Source organism: Echeneis naucrates, chromosome 19, assembly GCF_900963305.1.
Source record: "Echeneis naucrates chromosome 19, fEcheNa1.1, whole genome shotgun sequence".
NCBI lineage: Eukaryota > Metazoa > Chordata > Actinopteri > Carangiformes > Echeneidae > Echeneis > Echeneis naucrates.
Genome location: NC_042529.1, coordinates 3,542,856 through 3,566,043, shown reverse-complemented (window position 1 = coordinate 3,566,043; position 23,188 = coordinate 3,542,856). Strand labels below are relative to the sequence as shown.

Here is a 23,188-nt window from a genome sequence, read left to right as displayed (position 1 = left end):
CATTAACAAGGCCTTTAATAGATCATTTTCAAATATAAACACGTGAGTTCACAACATTTTTCAAGGATAACAATGTCAAAATGGAAGCATGAAGAGACGTTGAATTATGTCTGATCGATCAGAAGGGCAGTGGAGGTTTTAACTGCACGGCTTGTCTTTTGTACTTTTTGTGAATGGATTACTGGTGCCATGCTCAAAACTAACACAATCTACTGTCGCTGTTGACATCAGGGCCTATGAAGTTAAGTTATTTTGTTGGCAGTCAAACCCACCAGCACCACCAGCTAAGTCACTCCAAAATCATCAAAAACAGTCAGAGTGGATCTAAGCTTCCCTTTTTTGAGACCTGATTTAGGTGAAGCCCACCAGACGGGGCATGCTGGGAAAACTCTTACGTATGCTCATGCACTTCTCCTGGTCCAGGAAGAGTGAGTTGGCCTTGATGGACAGGTCGTGCTCCAGGTTCACTTTGGTCTTCACCAGAGTCTGCAAAGTGTTCTCAGCCTCCATCAGCCTCTCCTGAAGCTTGTGAATGGTGTCCTCGATCTCTCTCACCTCGCTCACAAGTCTAAACACAGAGATTAACAATCAATTGGCTGATGGAAATCTCATGAGTTTAACATTCACAAGTCTACGCAGGTTGCAGTGACAAAACGCGTTTGCATGTTGCAGTGCAATTCCTGGAAATGTATTGATTCATTTAGTTTCTGTTTTCTTGAGTGCATCGTAATAACTTCACGCGTAGCGCTGCACTTCCTCGTGTTCGTCGTTGTAGCTCAGCGTGCAAAAGGAAAAGAGTGCTGGTGCAGCTGAGCTCCTCCTGAATGCCGGTGCGCTCCCACTCCATACGACGTGGATTGAATCCGCAGTTGAGGAGAAAATGAAATTCAGATGCATAGCGATTACTCCGTTGTCAGTTACTGTTAGATAACAGCCAATGACAGGGCTGTTAAAGAACTGCGACTTTCAACCCTCAACCACAACATTCACCACGCTTGGCATGTGTGATCAATTTCAGGAAACATTCCTGTAGAGCGCCTACTGTCGCCCACTGCATAAATGTTTAAATCGCCCACTGGCAGAGCAGTAATTGCAGAGTTACCTATGATGTGGGTTGTCTCTGCAGAGCTCTATGTTTGGCCTGCGGGTCCTCTCCTCCAGCCTGGTTTGAGCCACTTTCAAAGGGCACTCTTTGTCTCTCAGGGCTTTTTTCAGAGACTCAATCAGCATCTCGGTCTGGAAAATCTCCTGCAGAGTCTGGGTGAGGAGAAATAAATCTAATTTCAGTTTGTAGTCACGTTGGTCGGTGGCAGTTGAGTGTTTTTTCATCAGAATGGCGGGGCATGTAATGTAGATTCTGGTAATTAGGGCAATGGAAGAAAGGCTGCTGAGAGAAAGGAAAAGGATGAGAATCTGAAAGGAAAGAATAAAAGACTGCACGCTGCAGGCTTCACATCAGCTGACCACAGTGGCCTGCACTGTCCAGACCCATTTGATGTAATTCAATTCCAGCAAATCCCTTCTTCTCCTCACTTCTGACAAAGGCTGAGTTTTATTAATGTCTGTGTGCCTCACATCACAGCTACCGTCAGTGTTTGAACCCGCTGAAGAGCTGACGTGGACTCAGATTGAGTAAACTTTGACAATTAACCCCAGAGCAATAAGATCCAGTACAGATTATTACATCTGCCGCCGCTCCTCTCTGTTGACAGGAGTGTTTTACAGTCAATGTGCACGTAATGCACCACAGAAAACAATTATTCCCTTCAGGCCGTGAATCAGGTAATATAAATTTCTGTATCATATGCTCCTGAATATATAACAAGGAAAAATGAATGGCACAAACACACGATGTCTTCCTGATTAGAGGCAAATTTAGTGATCCAATGATGGAAGACAGGGAATGCATGTTTCTCTTTTTTTCACTCAACACAGAGTCATGTGCTTTGTCCCTTGATGCCTTTTTTTTTTTTTTTTTTTTTAGAGTTCAGCCTTTTTGATCATGAAACTTCATCATCTTGACCAAGACAAAATGAAATTCAAGAATCGAAAGCCACTCAGTCAGCCTAAAGCTCTGCAAAGGCCACTTACATCAGACTTCAGGGGAAAAAAAGCACTTTAATAATTAATAATCTGAATATTCCTGAATGGGTTCATCCCTGGCAGAATGGTTTAGTACTTTTTGCATAATCCTGCTAACAAATGGACAAATAGATAAAGGTCAAAACTAAATTTCCTTGATGAGATAAAAAATTGTCAGACATGGAATTATCAAAAACGGAATAATGAAATGTGCTGTTGGTACACAAAATGCGGGAAACCTTAGCCAGGTGTGTCTGCAGGCTGCTCTTGGCGTCGGCGGTCTCCGATATGCGGTTGGTGAAGGCCACGTTGACGTTGTTGAACTGGCTCCACATTTCATTGGATGTGGTGTTCAGCAAGATGTCTATCTCATCCCGGAGTTTGTGGGTAGCAGCTCGTTGGCTCTGGGAGTGCAAGATGTTGTCGTCTGTGAACTTGGACCACGAATCTGGCAGAGAGAGCCTAAGAGAGGGAAAACAATTACTTCAGTCTGTCGGTCACATCCAAACAACTGCTGTCAGATGAAAATTCTCCGATTTGGTGATCCCCTGACTTTAACTTTAGCTCCATCAGATGATAAACATGTCACATATCTTATGAAATATCTCAACATGAACTGGACTCTGAAAAATAACACCACCATGATCATATTTTTGGGATTTTGATTGAAAACATGAAAACGGCATTCTCAGTCAATTAAATGTAGTTGGAATTTGAGGATTTTCACCCAATGTTTAACTTGTAATCAATAATTTAGCAGTCCGGTCTGAGCTGGTATAAACAAACATGAGAAACTTAATATTTCATCACATCAGGCTAAACTCACGAAGGGTCTAGTCTTTCAATCCCTCTGTAATAGCCGATACCATCCGATGTGTTCCTCAGATGGTGACACCTGTCATCAATCCTCTGGGCTGTCACTTTGTCATTCATGTCTCGTTCCAGTTCATGCAGGGCTGCCCTGTTAGACCTGAAGCAAAGAAATGCCACAGAAAAACAGTCAAATACTAAACATGTCAAAATGAGCAGTTTTGGAAACAGCCCAATGTCGTAGGATCGTGTTTATAACAACATTTTGTCATCTCAACTTTCAGACTCACGCCAGCTGGGAGACGGATCGGTCCAGATGTCGCCTCATCCTTTCTTGACACAACTTGATGACTTCCACTTCCTTGTCGCAAAGCCGGTAAATAGAGATTCCAGCATTTTGTTTTATTTTATCAAATTTGCTATCAATTGTAGCGCGCACACACACAGCGCTGACTTATTGTTACCTTTATGAGGTCCTTCTCCACATCGTCATGTACCAGATCGATGGACATCCGCTTCTCTCTGTGGTACAAACACTCTTGAGACACCTGCTGACAGAGCGATCATGACTAAAACAGCTTGAGATGGTTGTATAGCAAGCAGAATTTAAAGTCACTCAATAGGTTGCATTTTCTTCTCTGAGGCATCCAGATAGGTGGGGTAGTAATTTAAGCAGTGTGTTTTCTGCATAGCGCTAAACATCGACTGCGTTCTTCAGCATTCAGTTACCTAGAGTCTCTAAGAAGGTCTCCTGCCACGTGAGCCGACCCTAGAAAGGTGTCTGCCTCATCACATCTCAAGACAGATTAAGTTCACCCTCTTTGAGTGAAACAAATGAGCAGACACGCTCAAACAGGACACGGAGGTGATCTAATTAAGAGCTCCAGTCGAGCTGCTGTCTCAGTGCAGACCCAGTGAGATGATGTTCATGAATAATAATATGAGTGCACTGAGCGGCGAGACCCACAGTGTTAATATTTCAAGGCAAAAGCAATTTGTCCTTACAGAAATACAAAATTTTTTTTCTCAAAATGAACATATTATTCACTAGAAGAGAGAAAGAAAGAAACAGGCACTCGATGGATGTTAGCCTTTCCACCCTCACCTGAAAGGGTCCTTCAGTCTCTGCCAAAGCTCTCTCCAGCCTCTTCTTGACCTCAGTGAGAGCAGCTATCTCCGTCACCATGTTGTCCGTCTCGTGGCTCAGCTCAGCCCTCCAGAAGGCGATGTCGTTGAGTCGCTCACCAATGTTCTTGCTGGTGTTTTCTTGGGTTCGTCTGGTCAGCTGCTCCTTATCCTGCATCAGCCTGATGGTGTCTCTCCTCAGCCTTTCAGCGCTTTTCCGGGATGACTCGGACTCCATGTAATTGTTTTGGTTGGACTTGTACCAGTCCTCTGGGGTGTAGCGGGTGGCCAGTGCTGTCCTGTTGGATGGGTAGAGCACGGTCTTGGCTCGAAGAAGATCTGCATTCTCTCGCTGTATGGAAGAGGCAATTGGGAGCGCGCTGCTGCTCTTGTAATAGCTGTTGGTCCTCCACAGGTTGGCACTGGGATTCATGGCCAAGGCAGGCTGGGTGCTGCGATAGCTGGAAGCCATGGTGGAGATGGCGGGGAGGAAGTGACTGGTTTTTGGCCGGGCATATGTGGCCGTCAGAGTGGATCCCATTAGCTCCATTGTCGATTTGAGTGCTGCTGGTTTCAATGCATCAAATACCCAAGGCACATTTAGATTTTACCGACCCAAGACATTCAGACATCAAAGATTGATAATGTACTAAACTTAAAAAAAAAAAAAAAAAAAAAAAAAAAAAAGCTTTAAAGTGGAGCCTTACCAAACCTTTCCTTTGGTTTCTCTCTGCAGGCCTCCCCTCAGTTGTGTGTACCTGGAAATGAGCTCAAGAACGCACTAAAGGTATGCACGCATGCATAATACATGGACAAGTTTGCGAGTCATTCATTCAGTCAGCCAATGGCGGTGCACAGTCCTGGGGTGCCCGAGCCGGCCTGTCCAAGATTTCTGTTGACACAGAAGCAGTTGCCATAGGTTACTGCAGCACTCAGCCTAGGATTTTCAAATTAATGGCAGGCAGGTGCTTTAACTGGGGTCGTAAAATGTCACTACTTTGAAGATAGATTGGGGAATTTTGGCGTTCTACTTTGAAAGTAATTTTATTTGTGTTTTTACACGTCCTTGGCCCTTTAAAGCACCCGGAGTCGTTCACATAAACACCGTGGTCTTGATGCTGCACATTAGTCCTGCAACTCACTTGCTTCTAGATTCAACGTTAAAGTGATGCAAAGTAAAATCTCTGCTGGAAAAAAAAAAAACAAAATGGAGGGGATTTGTTTTACAGGATATTAAGAGATGATTTTATTCATTTGTTGTTGTTGTTGTTGTTCTGCTTTAGTTTTTTTTTTCTGACTCGATTTTCAGTTTACCTTCAAATATCTTGTTAGAAGGGGAGCAATCTGAGCTTTGTCTGTTTGGTCCCCAGGCAGCATCAGATAGCTGTCACCCAGAGGACCGAGCTGTCTGTATGGATTACAGTCATCTGTTTAATGATTCATGCCACAGGAAGAGTCCACACAAACCCCTGTAGCACAGAATAATAATCTGTGTTGTGTTACCTACCATTGGAAATGAGGATCGTTTACACTAATCTGTTCTGAAGGGGTGAGGCTGGACAGATGATAGCTCGGTTTCAGCCACAGAGACTAGCAAAGCTGTAGCCAGGAGTTGCTCAGCTGGTTTATGTTCACCACAGAACTTTGACCAGAACAAAGTGGGATATTAAAGGTCCATTTTCTGGGAATCTACAGTGTCTTCACAGGCACATTTAAATTGCGAGCATGAATTAAAATCAGCATTAGCAGTTAACTGTGCCACTGGGTCAGTGTGTGTGTGTGTGTGTGTGTGTGTGTATATATTTAAGTTTATTCATGTTCTCACAAGAGCCCCCCCCCCCAAAAAAAAAAAAAAATCAGAGACCGACAATTTCCAACTGTTGTATCTTTAATAGCACTCCATCAGCAACATCAGGCCGCTAATGTGTTGGTGGGGGTGTAAACCTGCAGTCTCTGATCTATCCACATGCCACATGATCTGAAGTTCACTCATGGTGGCTTTGTGCAGGTTTACAACTTTTGCCCTGAAGCCGCCTCTGCGTCTGCCGTTAGACAGGCAGCGCTGGGTGACATCTTCAAAGACGCCGCTCTGGGCGCTCCTCTGCAGAGTGGGGAGAGGCCGCTATTGTCGTAAACATGCAGGTTTAGATTTAGAGCGTAAAGACGTGTCATCGCTCCTCCCATGTGGCCTGCGGCATCACTTAACATGGCCAGGTTGGAGAAGGCCACCCCGCGTGCCTCCGCCGGCCTGACCTCAACCACTATAAATACGCTCCAGAAAAGCCTGCCCTCGTATGAAATTCCTCCTCCATGCATAGCTGCGAGCGTCCGCTGGAAAAGTGCTTCCTTGTCAACGTTCCTCAGAATGTGAGGGAAATGTTAGAGGGTCCTATATATACTTCTTGCCTTGCGGCCCATGACAGTGTGTTGTGAATTACTGCATAGTGGAAATGCACAGAACCAAAGGCAGCAGTATTCATACAGTGGGAATGAAAACTCAATAAATAAGAGGGTTTTAATTCAGCTTTGGCCTGACAAGCCCAGTTTAAAAAAAAAAATGGCTTCCATATGTTTGTGGTATTGAAGCTTCGTAGCAGTTAAGCTGTATGGTTTGGGGATGAAAAGTGAAGTGAGCGGGAACGGATAAGTGTCATAATTTCTAGATGTTTATGTCATGTGGTCCGGCTGACTGAGAGGTTTTTGGCATTCGGACTCTTTCATTTTCTCATCCTGTTTGAACAAAAGACACGAAAATACGATGCACTGGATCTCCAGTCAGCGCTCACAGCTGACTGCACACACGGTGGTTTGGATTTCACTGATTGGTGAGCGAGAGAGGACTTTGGCTTTTCTCTGGCTGCAGCAAAAATACATATTTATCTTTTGCAACATAAATACTGGGAGACGCAAATGGTGCCTCGTCTCAGTTGTCTTCTAATATGACAATAAGTCTACAGACTGCGGCCTGTTTCTCAGGCCTGTGTGACACACAGAAACTCCCTCAGTATTAAGCCAAGGCAAATATAAACAGAAGAATTCTTCACTCATAACGAAGCTGCCAGATGCCATCGACCAGAGGCGGGTGTCTTGCAGTCTCAGTGTGGGACTCGAACTTACGATCAAAAATACATCCCACCTTCCAAAACAAACACTTCCCTGTTGCTTTCTCTTGCAGCATGAACATCTGGTGTGTTCTCTGTGATATTAGAGATCAAAATTCTTTGTTTTCTCACCGATAGAAAAGCCTGTAACCACGCAGCCTTCACTCACTTGCCAACAGGTCTGTTATATCTTACTATATGAAGCACACACACAGCCTGAGGCCTTGACACATCCTTCACTTTTCACCATTGACCTTCAGCTTATCAGGTAAGAATAGACTAGAGGTGGGGGTCAGGGATGTTTTCTAAACATCCCCACCCAGTGGAAACAAGTCCTTGTCTATTTCTCTGGTGTTTTCACTTCTTCTCCAGCCCCCCCCCCCCCCCCCCCCCCAGTTCAGTTTTCCAGTTCCTCTCCCGACTGTAGTACTTGCGAGGGACCGTAATGGCATTGGTTTCCTCATGCGAGCTGTGGATGGAGTGATGCTTGAGGAGGGTGGGAGCACCTGGAGAGGAAATGAACTGTTAAATCGGATGACAGTATTAAAGAGCCCCTGCTGAGATAAAGCTGCGTCCTGCTGGGAAAAGCACAGGAGCGCCCTGGGCTCAGCTCAGATGAGATGGGTGGGTGTGTTTACCCACGATACACCACGAGTCTATCCTCCAGTTTGTCTCTTAGGCCTACCTTTTATTCCTCCACTGGTAACAAGGGAGAATGGTATTCACTGACCGCGACCATGTGGGCAGACTTCTCAGAGCAATTTCCTTGCAGGGGTGGAATGAAAATGCGCCTGAAATATAACGACCGAAGACACAAAGAGGGACTTCTCTGCTGTTATCGATGTTGCAATTTAATCTTGTGCAATAACAATTGCAGACCGGACTGAAAGCCGGTGAAGCAGCATTTCCTCGTCTCATAAAGGGCCCAAGATCGATCAGCAGTGTCAGTGTTAGCGGTGTAGTGACATAAATTTCAATGTAAAAATGGACACCGGTGTGGATTGGTTTTCCATTACATGTGATGATTCTCTGAGTGAGTTATGGCTGGTAACGTTTACTGCTGTTTAGCCGTACAGTGCAACGAAGTTAGCCCACTTTGACCTCACATTTTACATTTTGTGGTGACATCAGTTAAAAATAAGGCTGGCTGTTGGACATTTCTTTCTGGATTATTTTCAGCCACAGGTTTGCCATCCTTGTGTGTATTTACCTAGTGCCCAGCCAGCGGGACTTCAGCCATAAACTGCCGTTTATTAGCCTCAAGTCTAACTGGTTGTGTTGGTTTTTTTGGTGACAGAGAGAAAATTTATTTGGATGAGAAGGTGGAGCTCAGGAGGAGTGAAAAGTGGATCTGACCTGGTCTGTCCTCCGTCCTGATTGCTGTCTGTGTTCCACTAAATGGCACCATCGCTTAAAAAAAACAACAACATTGTGTTGTTTGGGGGATTGAAACGAGCGATTGAGACAATAAACACAATGAGAAAACGTTTACTGAGCTAATAAACCAAGTGAGAAGTAAAGCCATGACTTCTGTACAGCCTGATGGTCCTCAAGGTAGAATCCACATTTAAGTCCCTTTCACATAGCCTCCATTTTTCAGTCTTTGTGTCCACATCCAGTTTACAGCAATAAGAAAGAACATCTACGTGTGTGTCATCTCAAAGTAAGATAAAATATAAACCCAGTGAGAGAACGGGGCTCACTAATGTGTTCACTTTGTTTTCTTGAGAGCGATGATGTCATGATAGTGATGACGTGAACAGAAATATTTTTGTAGTCGAGCTAGAATACAGAAGTTTACTCAACAATAAGAACTCGTAAAAATGCTTGCATGTTCCCGTGCACTTGCATGGAAAGTGTTTGTGTTTGTTGTTTTTTGTTTGGAATTTTGCTGGAAAATGCCTCGGAGGCACAGAGTGCTCCATTATACCGACACAAAGGAAGCAAATGGATTATCTATTAGATACTGAGACAGAGGAAACAGCTGCCAGGCAGACATTCAGGCAGCCGAGGATGCTTGTGTTTGTGCTCTCTCTATGACCGAGTTAGCATCACTTATTACTGACATCAGGCCAAACTGAGGATGACATACAATTACCTCCCCTCCCCTCACCGCTTGTTTCAAATCACTCATTCTACAACTAAAAGCAAAATTTCACCGGCTGGTTTCACTTCTTGCCACCTGTTTTGTTTCCAGCATGCACATATAATCATTCTCTCAATTTTTTTTTCTTCAATATAACACACCAAACGCTTTCCGTTTATCGAGTCAGGCCAAACAGATGCAGGCAAAATCCCAGAGGGCTTTTCACTGTAACCATGCTGCAGCATGTGTCTCCAGGTTTTCACTGTGGACGGGAATCAATGTCGCCTTTGACGTGAATTAAAACGGTTCAGAAAGAGAAATGAAGGCGGAGGTTTGTGGCTGATGCGGCGGCCCGGCAGTCATGTGTTGGTGCACGGGAGGAGAAATGTATGTCTGACAGGACAGCCAAGGGTGGGATGGACCCTCCACATCACTCCCCAACGCACTCAGTGATCAAGGCAAACTTCCAGAGTGGGATGGGGGATAGTGGGGGGTGGTGGAGGGGGGGCATGAATGCAGGGCTTTGTCTGGTCCGTGGTCATCACATTCCACTGGAGCCACACTGTGGCGCGCTGCAGAGCGGAGGAGAGGGCAGGCCAGGGCAGGACAGGGAAACACTGACCAGACTCTCTGCCTGTCAATTTGTCATGCAACATGACAATAATCTCAGAGATGCTTGTGGTTCTGTGTCATCCATGTCGAACTTGAGCACATGCTCAAATCGCACATTAAAGTTTCCTGAACGCTCTCTCCGTGCCAACTGCTTCAGCTCAGACCACTGATAAAGCTGATGTTGGGCACCGCTTGTTTTGTTCATTCTCTAACCTGGTCAGCTTCAGGAAGTGTGCCACTGACTAACTGCAGTGGGAAACTCAGAGTTGCAGTAATTTGGCGCTTTGTGTGGTTTTCTCTGACCGGCCTGGATGGTGTGAGTCATCAGAATCGGCAGAGAACGGGCTGCTGATGCAGAGCAGTCCACACGCACCACACACAGCAGCCGAGTGATTGCTTTCCATTAACACCTCCATTGTTAAGCTGGTCCTCCTCTCAGTACTGGATTTGTCTCATGCAGCTTGAGGTTTTGTTACAAGTAGTTCGACAAATTTAAGAGCTTTTTTCAAAAAGCTGTCCAAGTCTCTATAAACTAAGTTGACAATGTGCTTTGAGGTTACAACAGGCTTGTAATTCAAGCTATTTTTGGCCAAACGTTTATAAAGGGGAGCGAGGTCTAATGTTTCCGTGCTGACTCAGGAGTTGAATTATTCACCCCCTGTGTGTGAGTATCGCTCTCACACACAAACCTCCACCCCAAATTAGGGAAAATGCAGCTTGTGCTTGTCATCCACGCAAGACAGGAAGGGGAACATGAATGATAGAAAACCTCAGCTGTTTGCACAGTGACTCACGAGCATGCAACGCACAAATCAGGTGAATATCTGGAGCCTTAATCACGAGGAAAACACCCCAAAATTCCTCGTGTCAGTGACACTAAGCAGAGTCATGTTCAACAAGTGACCACCTGATGTGTGAACTGCAGCAAAAAGTAAAAAAGAGGAAGGGAAAATGGAAACTAGAGGTCTTGTTTCCTGTGCTTCCTTTTATTTATGTTTTTTCCTCTAACCCCCCCCCACCTCACACCTCACACCTCACCCCCTCATCCATATTCCTTTCCTTTCATTCTCTATAATCACTTATTAAATGTTCCATTCGCTCCAGCTCTCTCACAGCTCGTTTTTTATAGCTGGCCGCAGTCTATGTCCTCTCACACAAAGAGGTGTCTGTCAGTGTTGATGTGAGATGTGCACAGCTGGACCTTGGCAGTTTGGGAACAAGGGTTGGAACTGGGATTTTTCTTTTGTGAGGCGGGGGCTTCTGGGTCCAGATGGACTCTTTGACTGTGACCATTTCTACCGCACGATTAACGGCCCTCCAAACACACTGTCGTCCTCAAAGGGAGAATTTTGCGCCTGAAAGCAAAACAGCTTTGCTGTTCTTCGTTGGCCTGAATGTCCGAAGGTTTTTGCTGATGTCTTTATTGGAAAGGCTGGAGTCTCGCCATGTTCTGTTTTATATATTTTTTTTATTTTCGAAGTTGTTTCAATGTTGGTTTATGGAGTCATTGCCAGTAAAAGTGTTAAAGCTGAGGCTGGCATTTAGCTAGAAATAGAAACTCAGAAGAAAAATTAATTGATTTGGCAACACTTTCCTCAGTGTCTGTGCCCATTGGTTGCAGTCACTAGTATAAGAATCTGAAAACACACTGAAATGAATGTTTTTATTGGGCGTGACACTTTTAGTTTAATGAACAGCCGCACTTAACTGTAATTACATTCCATTTACGCAGCGAGCAACTCTCTGCAGGCTAAGTTGATTTCATCTTGCCATCACGTGTGCTCTGTAGTGTCAGAGTATGTGCTACATATACGTTCGGCATACACACTGAAGCATTCTCTGCTTGTGCATTCCCTTTGTGTGCTGCCAAAGGTCAGAGTGCATCAAGTGAGATATCAGATAGATTCAGTGGCATGTTGTCATGTTAGGCTTCCAGAGCGACACACCCCACTGCAATGCAACACTGCTGCCATTTCAAAATTTCCATCTAGGTTTAGAGAAGACAAAGTTAGCATTACGAATATTCTCTCTTAGTTATTCCATGCCAGAACTCATTTACTCCCAAATGAACCTCTGCAACAAGTGTGCCACTGGCCACTTTGATGGTTTAATCAGTCCATTATAACACTATTGCCAGTTGTAGTTGTCTCTCTCTTGTATAAATGCACCAGTGTGACCATAAAACGAATTTTTGCAGAAAACATAACCTATTTGCGCTCGTAGTCTCTGTCTGAATTCTTCCACTGTAGATTGTGCCGGCCGAACAAAAGGCCAGGGAATATTCAGATTTACCGCTGCAATGCGGAGGAAGGCATTTAAAACCATGGCGTTTTTGTTCAGAAGCATTTTCCAACCCCGGCACCCTCCCTCTCCCTCTGAAATGCCAAAGGCATCTGCTTGACAGTTCCTCACAAGCTTTCAAATTGTTCTCCGTTTCCCAAAATTGGGCTGAATTAGAATAGGACCATTGTCAGTGTGTTCAGCGGATGGGAGAGAAATTAATTTTTCTCTTCTGGCAGCTTCACATCCCCATAAATGGACACAGTTGGATCTCTCCAGTTTGTTGGACAAAATGTGGCTTTTTCCCATTGTTTTTTCTCGGATGTTGGATGCGTTTATGGCAATCAGGCTGTGGGTTATTGATATGGCATTCATTCTGCTCGGGGTGCCAGGGTAGCATAAATGGAGGAGGCCTGTGACAATTATGGCCTCATGGTTCCCAATTTGGGCACGACGCAGAGAGCAGAGCCGTAAAAATGTCTCAGTGGAATGCCAAGTGGCAGCTTTGACAGAGACTACTTTCCCCTGTCAAATCCCCAACTCCCCCCCGCCCCCCTAAAATATCATAATGACCCTCATCAGCGTGCATTCTGACTGGGATTGTGATGATGATAGCATGTGAATGTGCCGCGCAGCCATGTCAGGTGTGTGTGCCACGTGAGGGCTCGCCGTAGGCTGCGAGCCGGCCCTTGCGTGGCTCTGGTGGATCCGTGGCAACTTTATGCCCTCATCTTGTGCGCCGACAGGATGGGCCGCGGCAGCTGGGAATGTGCATTAACCTCAAGGAGGAGGAGCCAAGCTCAGCGACAGTGAGGTGGTACTGTGCCTAGAAGTCAGTCAGGTCATCGAGAGCAGGCGGGACCTCGCATCAAGTTTTGATAAAACCTGCGTTGATGATACTTCATGTTCGCACTTCAAACATTTTTAAGGCCTTGTTTTGTTTCAGCGTCTTCAGGCTTTAGTGTCATGTTGTGTGAAAGCATTTAGGACCTTTGGAGGATTTGCTGTAGCACACACTTTGCTCCAGAGCTGAACTGTCAAGCATCTGTAATATCCAAACATATTTAGAGGTTTTTGTAAACACCTGTCTCTGTTTCAGCTCCTTCTATCTTTGCTCACTTGAGCAAGTGCTGCCAGGTTCTGGGTCTGTGTGTAACACAAGCTGCTGTGGTGAACTCTACAGTTGTTTAACACAGTTTTGTTTTGTTTTTTTTTCCCCCAAGCTAGTATTTTGGGGTGACCACCCAAGTGATCTGACCACATGCTGCTCCCAACCAGAGCGGGAAGCTGAGGGAGACCTGGACACTCCTCTCTCTGTCCTCCCGCTCAGCCAGCACAGGCATCACGTGCCTACGCAGCAGGCTGCTGAGGACAGCAGGGCACAGCTGTGGCGCCGGACTGGATATCAACTTCCTTGGCGTTGGACGGTACTGACTTTTCTCTAGCCTCATTATGTTGAGTTGGTCCTGATGCATTCATCCGTTGGTTTAAATGGATGTATGACCATTGACACATCAACAAAAACAAACGCTTACAGATGTGTGAAAAGACGCATACATTGTCAGCAACAAACATTTATCCCGCACCTTTTCCAGCATTCAGCAGAGTTTCATCTGAGCTCTGTACTCTTCAACACACACACAGTTGTCAGGAGTGTATCAAAACCTTCATAATTAACAACATGAAAATGAAACATGATGCATATGCTTTACAAAACAATAATTTTAGATTATACGTAGTTTATTTCAGTGATTTGTTTTGTGCCGGAATGTAAAAATTCTAATACAGTGCCACAAAACAAAACAAACAAACAACCAAAAAGCAGCACAGGAAAATAAATCACATTGTCCTCTCTTGTCCTTAGAAGGTCTGCAGACGGCGGACTGTCACTTTAGTGTTTGCCTGTATGAGGGAGGTGCTGCTGTACTGTTTATGATGTGCAGTTTGTCAGCCGTGACTCGCTGCCATCCTGGCTCCTTTTGTGCCCAGGGCACAGAGGAGGCGGCAAAGCAGCCCAGTGTCCCCTGCCTGCCCCGGCAAACAAAGAGCTGCAATGTGTCACGTATGCGTCTATCTGCCGGGGCCGAGCAGAAAAAATGATGAGCCAACACCCAACACTCTCCCACCTTGCAAATTGATATCATACCATAATCCCACTGTGGCTGTTATTCTGCTGCTTCGCAAACTTCAAAATCAGCACGAGGGCCAGTGGATGTCATCTCAGCGCTCGTCGCAGTTCAGTGAAGCAGCTATGATGTAATTGAGATTTACAAAATAACTCGTCCAGCCCCCTCTGTGTCTGCAGATGAGAGCCCTGTCGGGGCGTGGCAGTCATGAGCATTATGGGGTGGGGACGAGTCCTTTTGGAAAAATCTGCAGGAGCTGTGGGACGAAGGAGGGGAGCAGGGGGCTGATGAATGAGAAGTTCACATGGGAGGAGTGAAAGGAAAGGGTGAAAATACCAAAAGAGGATAAGAGGGAGAAAGAATATGAGCGAGAGAGAGGCAAAAAAGAAAACAAGTAACAAAATACACACTAGTACTTCAGTCATATACATACAAAAAAGCAAAATGAATTTTGTTGTTGAACCGTCTCCTGTCAGCAATACGTTCAGAGCTCTCTGTCACCCCCTGTGGTTCATTCACAGGGAGGAGTCGCACAAAGCCCCCTTTGTCTGATTCACTCTGGTGTCGGCCACATAGCTGTGGGTGAGAGCTGTAGGCTTTTGCTGTCTGAAGATTTTGGCACCAGACGTTATGTCAGGAGTTACAGGAGGACAATTAGAGTGAGCACAAAAAGATCAAGGAAGGACAGAAGAGGAAGAGACAAGAGTGAAAGAAAAAAAATGGCAAAAAGATGTTGGATTTGGGAGCGAAGTGAGCTCCAGCCTACCTGGTCTATCATTAGAGCGGTAATGAGAAGCAGCTGACCCCTCAGAGGGAATGCTGCTCTGCCACAAAGACTAACATTGTCTGAAACCCCTGAGAATCCACGACAAGAAGCTTTGATGTATTCAAATCAAATGGCTCATTTGAACGTGGAGGAGTTTTGTCTCCACATGAATGTGTTTTGTTTTGTTTTTAAGCATTAGCTGTGGATGAAGTATGAATATAAAACTGGGCAAACTGAGCTCACAGTCTCTGGGTTGGGTTTAATGAAAATGCATTAGTGATTCATGCGTCGCCTCTTTCTTCTGGCCTCTCTGTTGCTGTCTGAAGAAGAAGAAAAGCAGAAGAGAAAATGTGCCTCCCTTAAATCTCGTTTCCTAACCCTAACCCTAACCCGGTGTTGCAGAAAACAAAAGCAGCAGCACACTCACATACTGTAAAGCATATTTTTATATATCAATTCGGTGTTTCCTGAATCGTTTCGATTTGAGTTTTAAAAATAGATTATTTTAGTTAGCTTAGGCTAGCCCAATCTGGCACACTGAAAAATAGGTCTAGTTTGTAAACATCAGCATTTGACCGGTTCTAGTTTGTTTATTTTATTTAAACAGCTTCCCAAAATCACAACCTATTTCCTGAAACATAAAAAAAGAAAAAGCTCTGATTCGTGCTGCTCCTCTGATATTTCATGTGTTATGAGGAAGGTAACTCATGAAGTCAGGCCTGATCTGATTAAACTTTTTTTTTGACACAAAAACAACACCAAACAAGCAAAATAAGGTCCACCCGTCATCAGAGTCAGGCTGCTTCTCAGGTAACTACAACTCAATAATATTCCCCTCGGCATTCTCCCACTTTTCTAAGCTGCTATCAAATTATCAAGCTGCATGGCGTTGTGGTGCATCGGAGGGTTTATATCTGATGAAGCTTTGCGAGAGTAAAAATAAGTACAGTGGATGTTTTTATTTGAAACCATGGACTGAGCAATGGAAACTTTGCATCAGTGGGACTGCAGCCAAATTTTGATGTGTGTGCTTGTGTTTGAGAGAGAGAGAGAGAGAGAGAGAAAGAGAATGGGCAGCTATTTTCTGGACCCACTGAAGAGGAAGGTGCTGCTTCTGACATCAGCTCACATCAGCCATCAACTAATACAACAGAGCATGTTTCTGCTTGTATATATGAGACCTAAGGAAAGCTGGAAAATGCTTTCGAAGCCGGCTCTTTTGCAGCTAATATCGATAGCTTTAGGAATGCCGCTGGCCTTTATTGGTGCCAGTTCTGGTAACACCCAAAGCATCCAAAGCATCCCAGGCTGGGTGGGCTCGCAATTTATAAATATACCCCTCTAAACATGTCCGAAATTCACTGTGTGCCTTTTTGCAGAGGCGAGGTTCACCCCTTCGAATAATACGAAGTAGGAGGCCCGTGCGTATTTGCGTTTATCATGTGCTTGTATGCAGATGGGTCAGGCCGACCAGTCAACAAGATTTCTAACAGGTCAAGTCTAAAGAAACAGTCGTCATGATTTATGCTCCCCACTTGTGTATTTACAGCTAGTGAAAAGCTATCCTGGATTTATGTAACTGCGGCTCGCACACACACATCACTCAGTTCTGCTGCAGGAGCCGTTTATGCAGTCGTAGGTCGCATCTACGCCCGAGGTAGAACAACTCAATCAATTCAAAGGGTATGTTCGGATTTTTTATTTTTTTTCCCCCTGATCTATTTTAGGACCGTGCCCATGCTGTCTTATTCCTTACTCGCTGGGAAGTGAAATCATCATAGTACAACGGAAATATGAAAGAAGAAGTCACAAAAACAAAACGAAACACAAGTGCAGCTCAAACAAGCCGGATAAAGTGGCTATCTTCCAAATTCGCAGTCTTTTTGACCAGCTGTGCTCAGCGGTGTAGAGTTAAACGTTTCTCTGCCCACTTTGCCTCAGCAGCACCTCTATTAGCTTCTCCTGGCCTGCAGCTCAGAAACCTGCTTGGCACACTTGGCTAATCTGCGACATGCAATGCTGTTAGTGTGTGAGTGGAAACTTTACATCAGGCAGACTGCAGCCTGTGTTATTTGATACTTGTGTACGGTGTGTGTTGGCGCAGGCTTACACACTCGGCTTTGGAAATACATGGAGGGAAAGGGGTGAATTTCTGTTTCGGAGGCCTTCAGCTCAGTCAGATATGCAAAATTGGTTCATCTCTCTCTCTTTCTTTTGCAGTGTTTTGGTTCATAACAGAAATTGTTCTCAGATGTATTTGGTTTTCTTCCTCTCTGAGTTGGAGGATACATACGGTGCCCATGTAAATAAACCCTTTACCTAAAGTGGAGGTGTGGGATTCAACTGTGTGTGGTCTGCGTGGAAAACATCTTAGCCACTCACAAAAAGCACAAAAAGCTTCCTGGAAATGAGACAGATCGAGGTTGATCGGCACGCTCTTAATTCCACAGCGGTTTAACAAAATCTTTCTATTTCTCCTCATTCAAAGTACTGACTGCTTAATAAGTGTTGCCAGAAGTACTTCTAAGATCTTTTTAAGGCGGGGGCCGATGGGGGCACTCTGTCACCATCAGCTTTCTTTTGCAGATGCAGTTCTCGCTCTCTCCCTCACATACTCGTCAGACTTCCTGCTCTGCAACTTTCCAGGTTTCTAGAAGTTTTTAACAGCCACTCAACGACCCCATCGCTATGGCAAACCATCCAAAGGACCAGTCGTCATCTGGTGATGCACGACTGAGCGGGCCAACCGGAGCTCCGTGAACGGCTGCCTTAATGGCTCTTTAATCTGCCAGTGGCTGTTGACTGCCATCAGTTTGCGCGAGGCCTGCGCGGTCTGCTAAGTAAATGTCAGGGATTATGAATCCAGCCCATAAACGGTCCGAACTGCTCTTGTTCCTAATGCACCCTGGAAAGATTATACTCCCTCAGACATTAAACTACATTTGACACTTACTTTCCTTCTGTATCACCGGAGTAGTTTTTTAGAATTTTTATATGGCTTCAGTATGTTGAATCGTAGGCCTCTTTGTCCCATTATGAGGCAAAGATGTTCAAGAGGATAAGAAGGCCCATAAAATCAAGCTGCGGGCTGGTCATCCTCAAACAGAACGCGGCCCTCCTGTAATTGGGATAACTTTAGGAGTAAACGTAGTGATTCAGCTCCGCACCCTACAGGAAATTCCTCTGAGCAGCGACCAGGAGCAAATTCTCAGGCAGCGGTCCAGAATGCACGGGCAGGTGGCAGATGTGTGACTCATGGATTTCAGCGCGGCTCTCTCTCATATCTACAGCGCGACAGAGAAGTGGAGACGTTGACCCTTTTAGGATATTATCTCAGCAAATTAGATTTTCGGCTTGACCTTTCCCCTGGATCTTTAATCTGGCGACAGTCTGTCTCTTTTCCAGTCCAGACGAGAGGCCGTTTTGTCGTCACGTCTCGTCTGTGCTTTTGCAGGAGATGCCTCACTTTTGTACAGTTCGGCTTTTCATTTCATTTTAATTACGCTTCGCCACGAGCAAACCCATAAAAGACTGTAAAGCTCTGCAGTCATTTAGATAACAAATGTGGAGAAAGGATGAGGAATGGGTGGAGTCAGGCCATCATGGAGGATATCTGGCTTTTTCTGTAGCTTTGGCCGAAACAGCAGGAGCACACACACATACACGTGGGAAAAATAGACTTAAGGAGGAAAAGGGAGGTGCAGATGATGGATTAGGGATGTATCCGTCCAGTCCATTTCCTCCTCTACGCATCGTCCCTCTCAACCCCACCCTAGCTTTTTCATTCAGAGGGAGAGAATGTGCAGCTTTCTGTTAATACCTCGGGTCTCCTCTTCACCACCTCCTCCTGGGGCAGAGATGGAGCCGGCGATCCCGCCCCAAACTTCCTCACGGGAAGGAAGCCGACCCTCTCAACCTAGTGACAGGTTAAATCCCTGAGGGGGGTGGATGGGGGTGTCAGCCCATACTGTGTGATTGACAGAAGGAAATGCAGAGAAAAAGGAGGAAGCAGAAAGGAGTTGTGCGTCTGTTTAACAGGCAGGATGTGTGATGTCGAAGGGGTGTTGTGGAGCTGTGGCATGTCAGGGCGATGCGACCTTACGGTCTGTGGAAACGCTTTGTCTGTTACTACGGACAAGTCTTGTTAAGAGCAGGTCAGTCTTTTCCTGGCATGACAGACCTAAAAAATCTCTCCCAAACAAAACACTTCAAACTAAGAGTGCCTCATATTTCCTGTCAGAAATACTTACGCCGCTCCGCTGTGGTCAATACAAAAAGCTCTGCAATTTAATGTTTCCTTAAGGAGCCCTTTATATCGAACGCACATCACCAAGTGCCCACCACCATCACCAAGGTCCATTATAATAATCACAGCCAGCACTACCATTAATACTAGACCCCAACCCCCATCCGAGGCTACACTGTACACCGTGTTACCCTACTCCTCTTTGGATTCAGTCCAAACAAAGAAACTGTCAGCAGTTTTAATCCGACACGTTGTCGACTGCATTAAAACGCAGGCACGGGACGTTTGATGAAACGTCACCGGTTTTGGTTTCCAATCGGCCGAGCTACATGGAGAAATATCTCATTGGTTATTGATAATAGTAGTGATAAATTATAACTTAACCTCTGATGTAACATAAATAACCTATTTATGAACCTTCTGCACTTTTTCATTGGTTATAATTGCCAGCAACTTTTTATTAAGCACGGCCAATGACTTTAAATAAAAAATAATTAAATCAATTGGTTTGTAGTTCTCATTGCAGGGTAATTTTGGAAAGCCTGATATTAGAAGAGCCGAGAGCTCCCTGAAGGAATGTGAAATGACAAGAAAAATCTGCAATGTAGGCCAGTCCCAAAGAGCCTTAGAAACAAGTAAAAGAGCCTAATTTATTCTTCAAGCTACTGGGAGCACGAGGAGAGAGGCTTAAACCAGAGTAATTTTATGTTTAACTTTAAAGATCTGGATACACAATTTTAGTCTATACTAGGAGTTAATTACGGGTGAAACGACATCAATATCATCAGTGTCTGCATTTTTTTCTGCAACCTCTCTCTCCCTTCTGTGGCACTGCTTTGGTATTACTTCAAGTAATGAGGTGAATAGTAAAAATGTCATTGTTGACGCTAGACTGGCTCGGTTTCCTTTTGGTTTCAGCGTGCCCAGAACTTGACACTCGAAAGAACCAGAGCTGCACTCAAACCTTACACAAGGGGGCTGTTTCTGAACTTCTGTTTTTCCAGAGTGCTCCGCTGAAAGCCCTTAATGTGCAGCTGTTATCCCCTCACTTCAATGTGCTTCCCTCAGCTGAAAATGTCTGAGTAGAAAAAAGAAAAACAAAACAAAACCAAAAAAAAAAAAAAAAAAAAACCACCTGCCACACTCATTAATTGTAATTTATGAGTACCACCTTTTAGACCTTCACTGGATGGAAGCGTTCAACAGCTTTGCTGATTGAGGTTATAAACTGAATAGTTTCAATATCAAATTTTCTGATTGAAATACCTTTTGCCAAGCAGATAATACCAACGTCTGTGTTTTCTCCTTCACGGTCACGAGCTGCTGTTTGGATGTCCATCACATTAAGTTCAATCACATCTCTGTGTAAACTGCTTTAATTAGGCCCCCTTTTCAGTTTGTTTGACCACACTCTCATTTGAAAAAGATTAATTGACTGGCTCAGCTCGACTAAACTAAATATTTACGTTTTTGAGGTGCATGTGGTCAGCTTCAGACCCCTCGAAGATGGCACAAACTCAGACCTGCTGTGTTTTTTCTGAGCCCACATGGCCATCACGCACTTCGCATGGCAACTTCCTATCCGGCTCATATATAGAATCACTTTTAAAAAATCCTCAGGGAATCACATCCATTCAGTCCAGCCCGTTATTCTACAGTTTCCATTCACTTCTTGCTTGTTAACACAATTTCTGTCTCATTACAGGACAAAATGGTGGATTACAAGGAAGATGTGCTCGCTCAGACTAAACAGGGGAAGAAATGATTGCTTGAAGGTCTTCGGTGTTTGTTGAACGGCGTGTTTATGTGATGCGGCATGAAAGGACTCAGCACCACAGGTTCTTATCAAGAATTGCACCAGAAATGCAGTATAATTTTGACCCAGAATAGCAACGCAGTAAGATCTAAATTCAGCCTTTCCCAAGTAGACCTATCTGTTGAGAAGGGACCATCTAAAATCACTCACTTATTCATGCTCATCATTAAAATTAAAAACATGCTCGTAATTATTGTGCAGCTTTTGTGCAAATCAGTACAAGAAAACTCAATGTAGTGATTTCATGCATAGCTAAATTGTGAAAATGTGGTGATGCATAAAGATTATGTCATAAAATTACTAAATATTTGGCATTTGAAGTATTTTCACAGCTGCAGTGTCTATCATCCCATCTAATAAATAGATTTTACATGTAAAACACATGTATAGATTTGTTTCTATACAGTATATATGAATTTTCAAAGTGGAATAAAATATTCTACATTATCGATGCATTAGCACTTAAGATGAGGCGACGTGTGTTACAGAAAAATGACCTTCATTCAGCTGTTCATCCTCTTCAGAAGAACCTCTTAACTCACATTGGAGCAATTATTGAATCTAAATGGCTGAGATTTATCAAGAGGCACAGGGAGGGAAAGAGAAAGCCTTGGATTTAGTTGTCAAGCGAGATGCTCAGATGAGCTCACCGTTCAAGGGCGCCAACAAAAATAAAAAATGGAGACACAGAGAAGTCACCATTTGGTTCTGAGATGTCTCCTCTGCATTGTGAGAACATGAATACTTTTGGAAGAGCTTCCCGGGTCACTTAGGGTCACCGCAACACTGAGGGATTTTCAGAAAACTTAAATGACCCAATTTGTTTTTCTCAGTGATGCAGAGCTGCAGAAAAATGGATAAATGGAAAATGCACTAATCGTTTGTGCAATGTTGTGCCTTTCAACAGATGAAGGAAGACTCATCAGTGACTGGAAAAAAGAAAAAGCAACCTATCCAAAAAAATAAAAAATAAAAACAACAATCAACGGCTCCATCTTGTGGTAAGTAAAATATATTGTGAATACAATGGAATAAAAAAAGTTTTAATAGTTCCTCCCAACAGTTTAAAAAGCAAACTCAAGATTCTTTTTAGTTTAGCTTTTAGGCAAATGTCATTTTATTCAGTTTCTGTATTTATATTCACATTTACTTATTTGTTTATTTACTAACTTGTTCACTTACCTAAATATTTTAGTCAAATGAAGTAAAATAAGGCTTTATTGATACAATGATTGAAAATCACAGGGTTCAAAAAGGGTGGGAGTTACAGCCAGGCTTTTGAAAGCTGGTCCACAGAAAACAAGTTGTAATCAATGTTCTTACTGAAACCACATTTACAGTTGAAGAAAATCACATCTTTTATTCAGATGTCAGTATATACTGATCTCTTTTTTTTTTACTGACTAGTCTGCATTTAAAGGGTCATTAGTCTCCCCGTTAAATGATTGAATCTTTATAGTATACCAGCAGGACGTAGATTTCTAATTGTGAGTTTGTTTATGTAGTGCTATTCATACACAAAGGAAAATTCACTGAGCTTGACATAAAAAAGGCTAAATGATCCCGTTAAAACATAATTAAAAACAGATGAATAAAACCATAATCACAAAATCATAATATATATAATCACGTAGAATAACTACATTTAAATTATTAAAATAATATGCAGTGCAGTTTTTAATGGATAAGAGAAAAGAAATGTTTTACACCTGGATTTAAAAGTGTTTTAAAAGTGCATTTGATGCATATTTAACCTCCAGTTTGTTCCACTTGTTTGCAGCATAACAGCCAAATGCAACTTCTCCATGTTTATTCGGGACTCTTCATAATCCACCCAGAAAACGGTAAGTCTGAATCTTCTTAAAACTCTAAAGAGTCTACAAATAGCAATCCCGAGTAGTTTCTGAAATAGCACACACAGCTGCATAATTGCACGACGCTGTAGCTGCTGGTAAATTCAGATGTTCAGCAGATAGATGAGACATCATACTGTACATCAAACAAGAGGAAAAGCAGGGTAAATATTTACTGCAGAGCACATGGATATAAATTTTTCAGTAGGATATTTCATCTGGCTGGAAAGAAGCGCAGCCTGCTCCCATGCGGTCGCTCCAGTGAGTCACCGCTCTGATCCAGCT

The 23,188-nt window shown here is 43.9% G+C and overlaps 1 protein-coding gene and 1 long non-coding RNA gene across 2 annotated transcripts; one reads left to right on the top strand and one right to left on the bottom strand.

Moving 5' to 3' along the window:
- Positions 1-351: 351 nt before the first annotated feature.
- Positions 352-4,567, bottom strand: tekt3 (tektin 3). Its single transcript, XM_029527041.1, has 7 exons — positions 3,998-4,567; positions 3,357-3,440; positions 3,183-3,253; positions 2,909-3,052; positions 2,322-2,544; positions 1,103-1,257; positions 352-568 (listed from the first exon to the last, which is right to left on the bottom strand). The coding sequence occupies exons 1-7, from the start codon at positions 4,565-4,567 to the stop codon at positions 352-354; spliced, it is 1,464 nt and encodes a 487-aa protein (XP_029382901.1).
- LOC115059541 (uncharacterized) lies at positions 3,163-22,963 on the top strand. The gene is made up of 5 exons (XR_003842211.1): positions 3,163-3,268; positions 4,754-4,804; positions 20,940-21,072; positions 21,958-22,051; positions 22,831-22,963. It is a non-coding gene; the product is annotated as an uncharacterized LOC115059541 (long non-coding RNA).
- Positions 22,964-23,188: the final 225 nt, after the last annotated feature.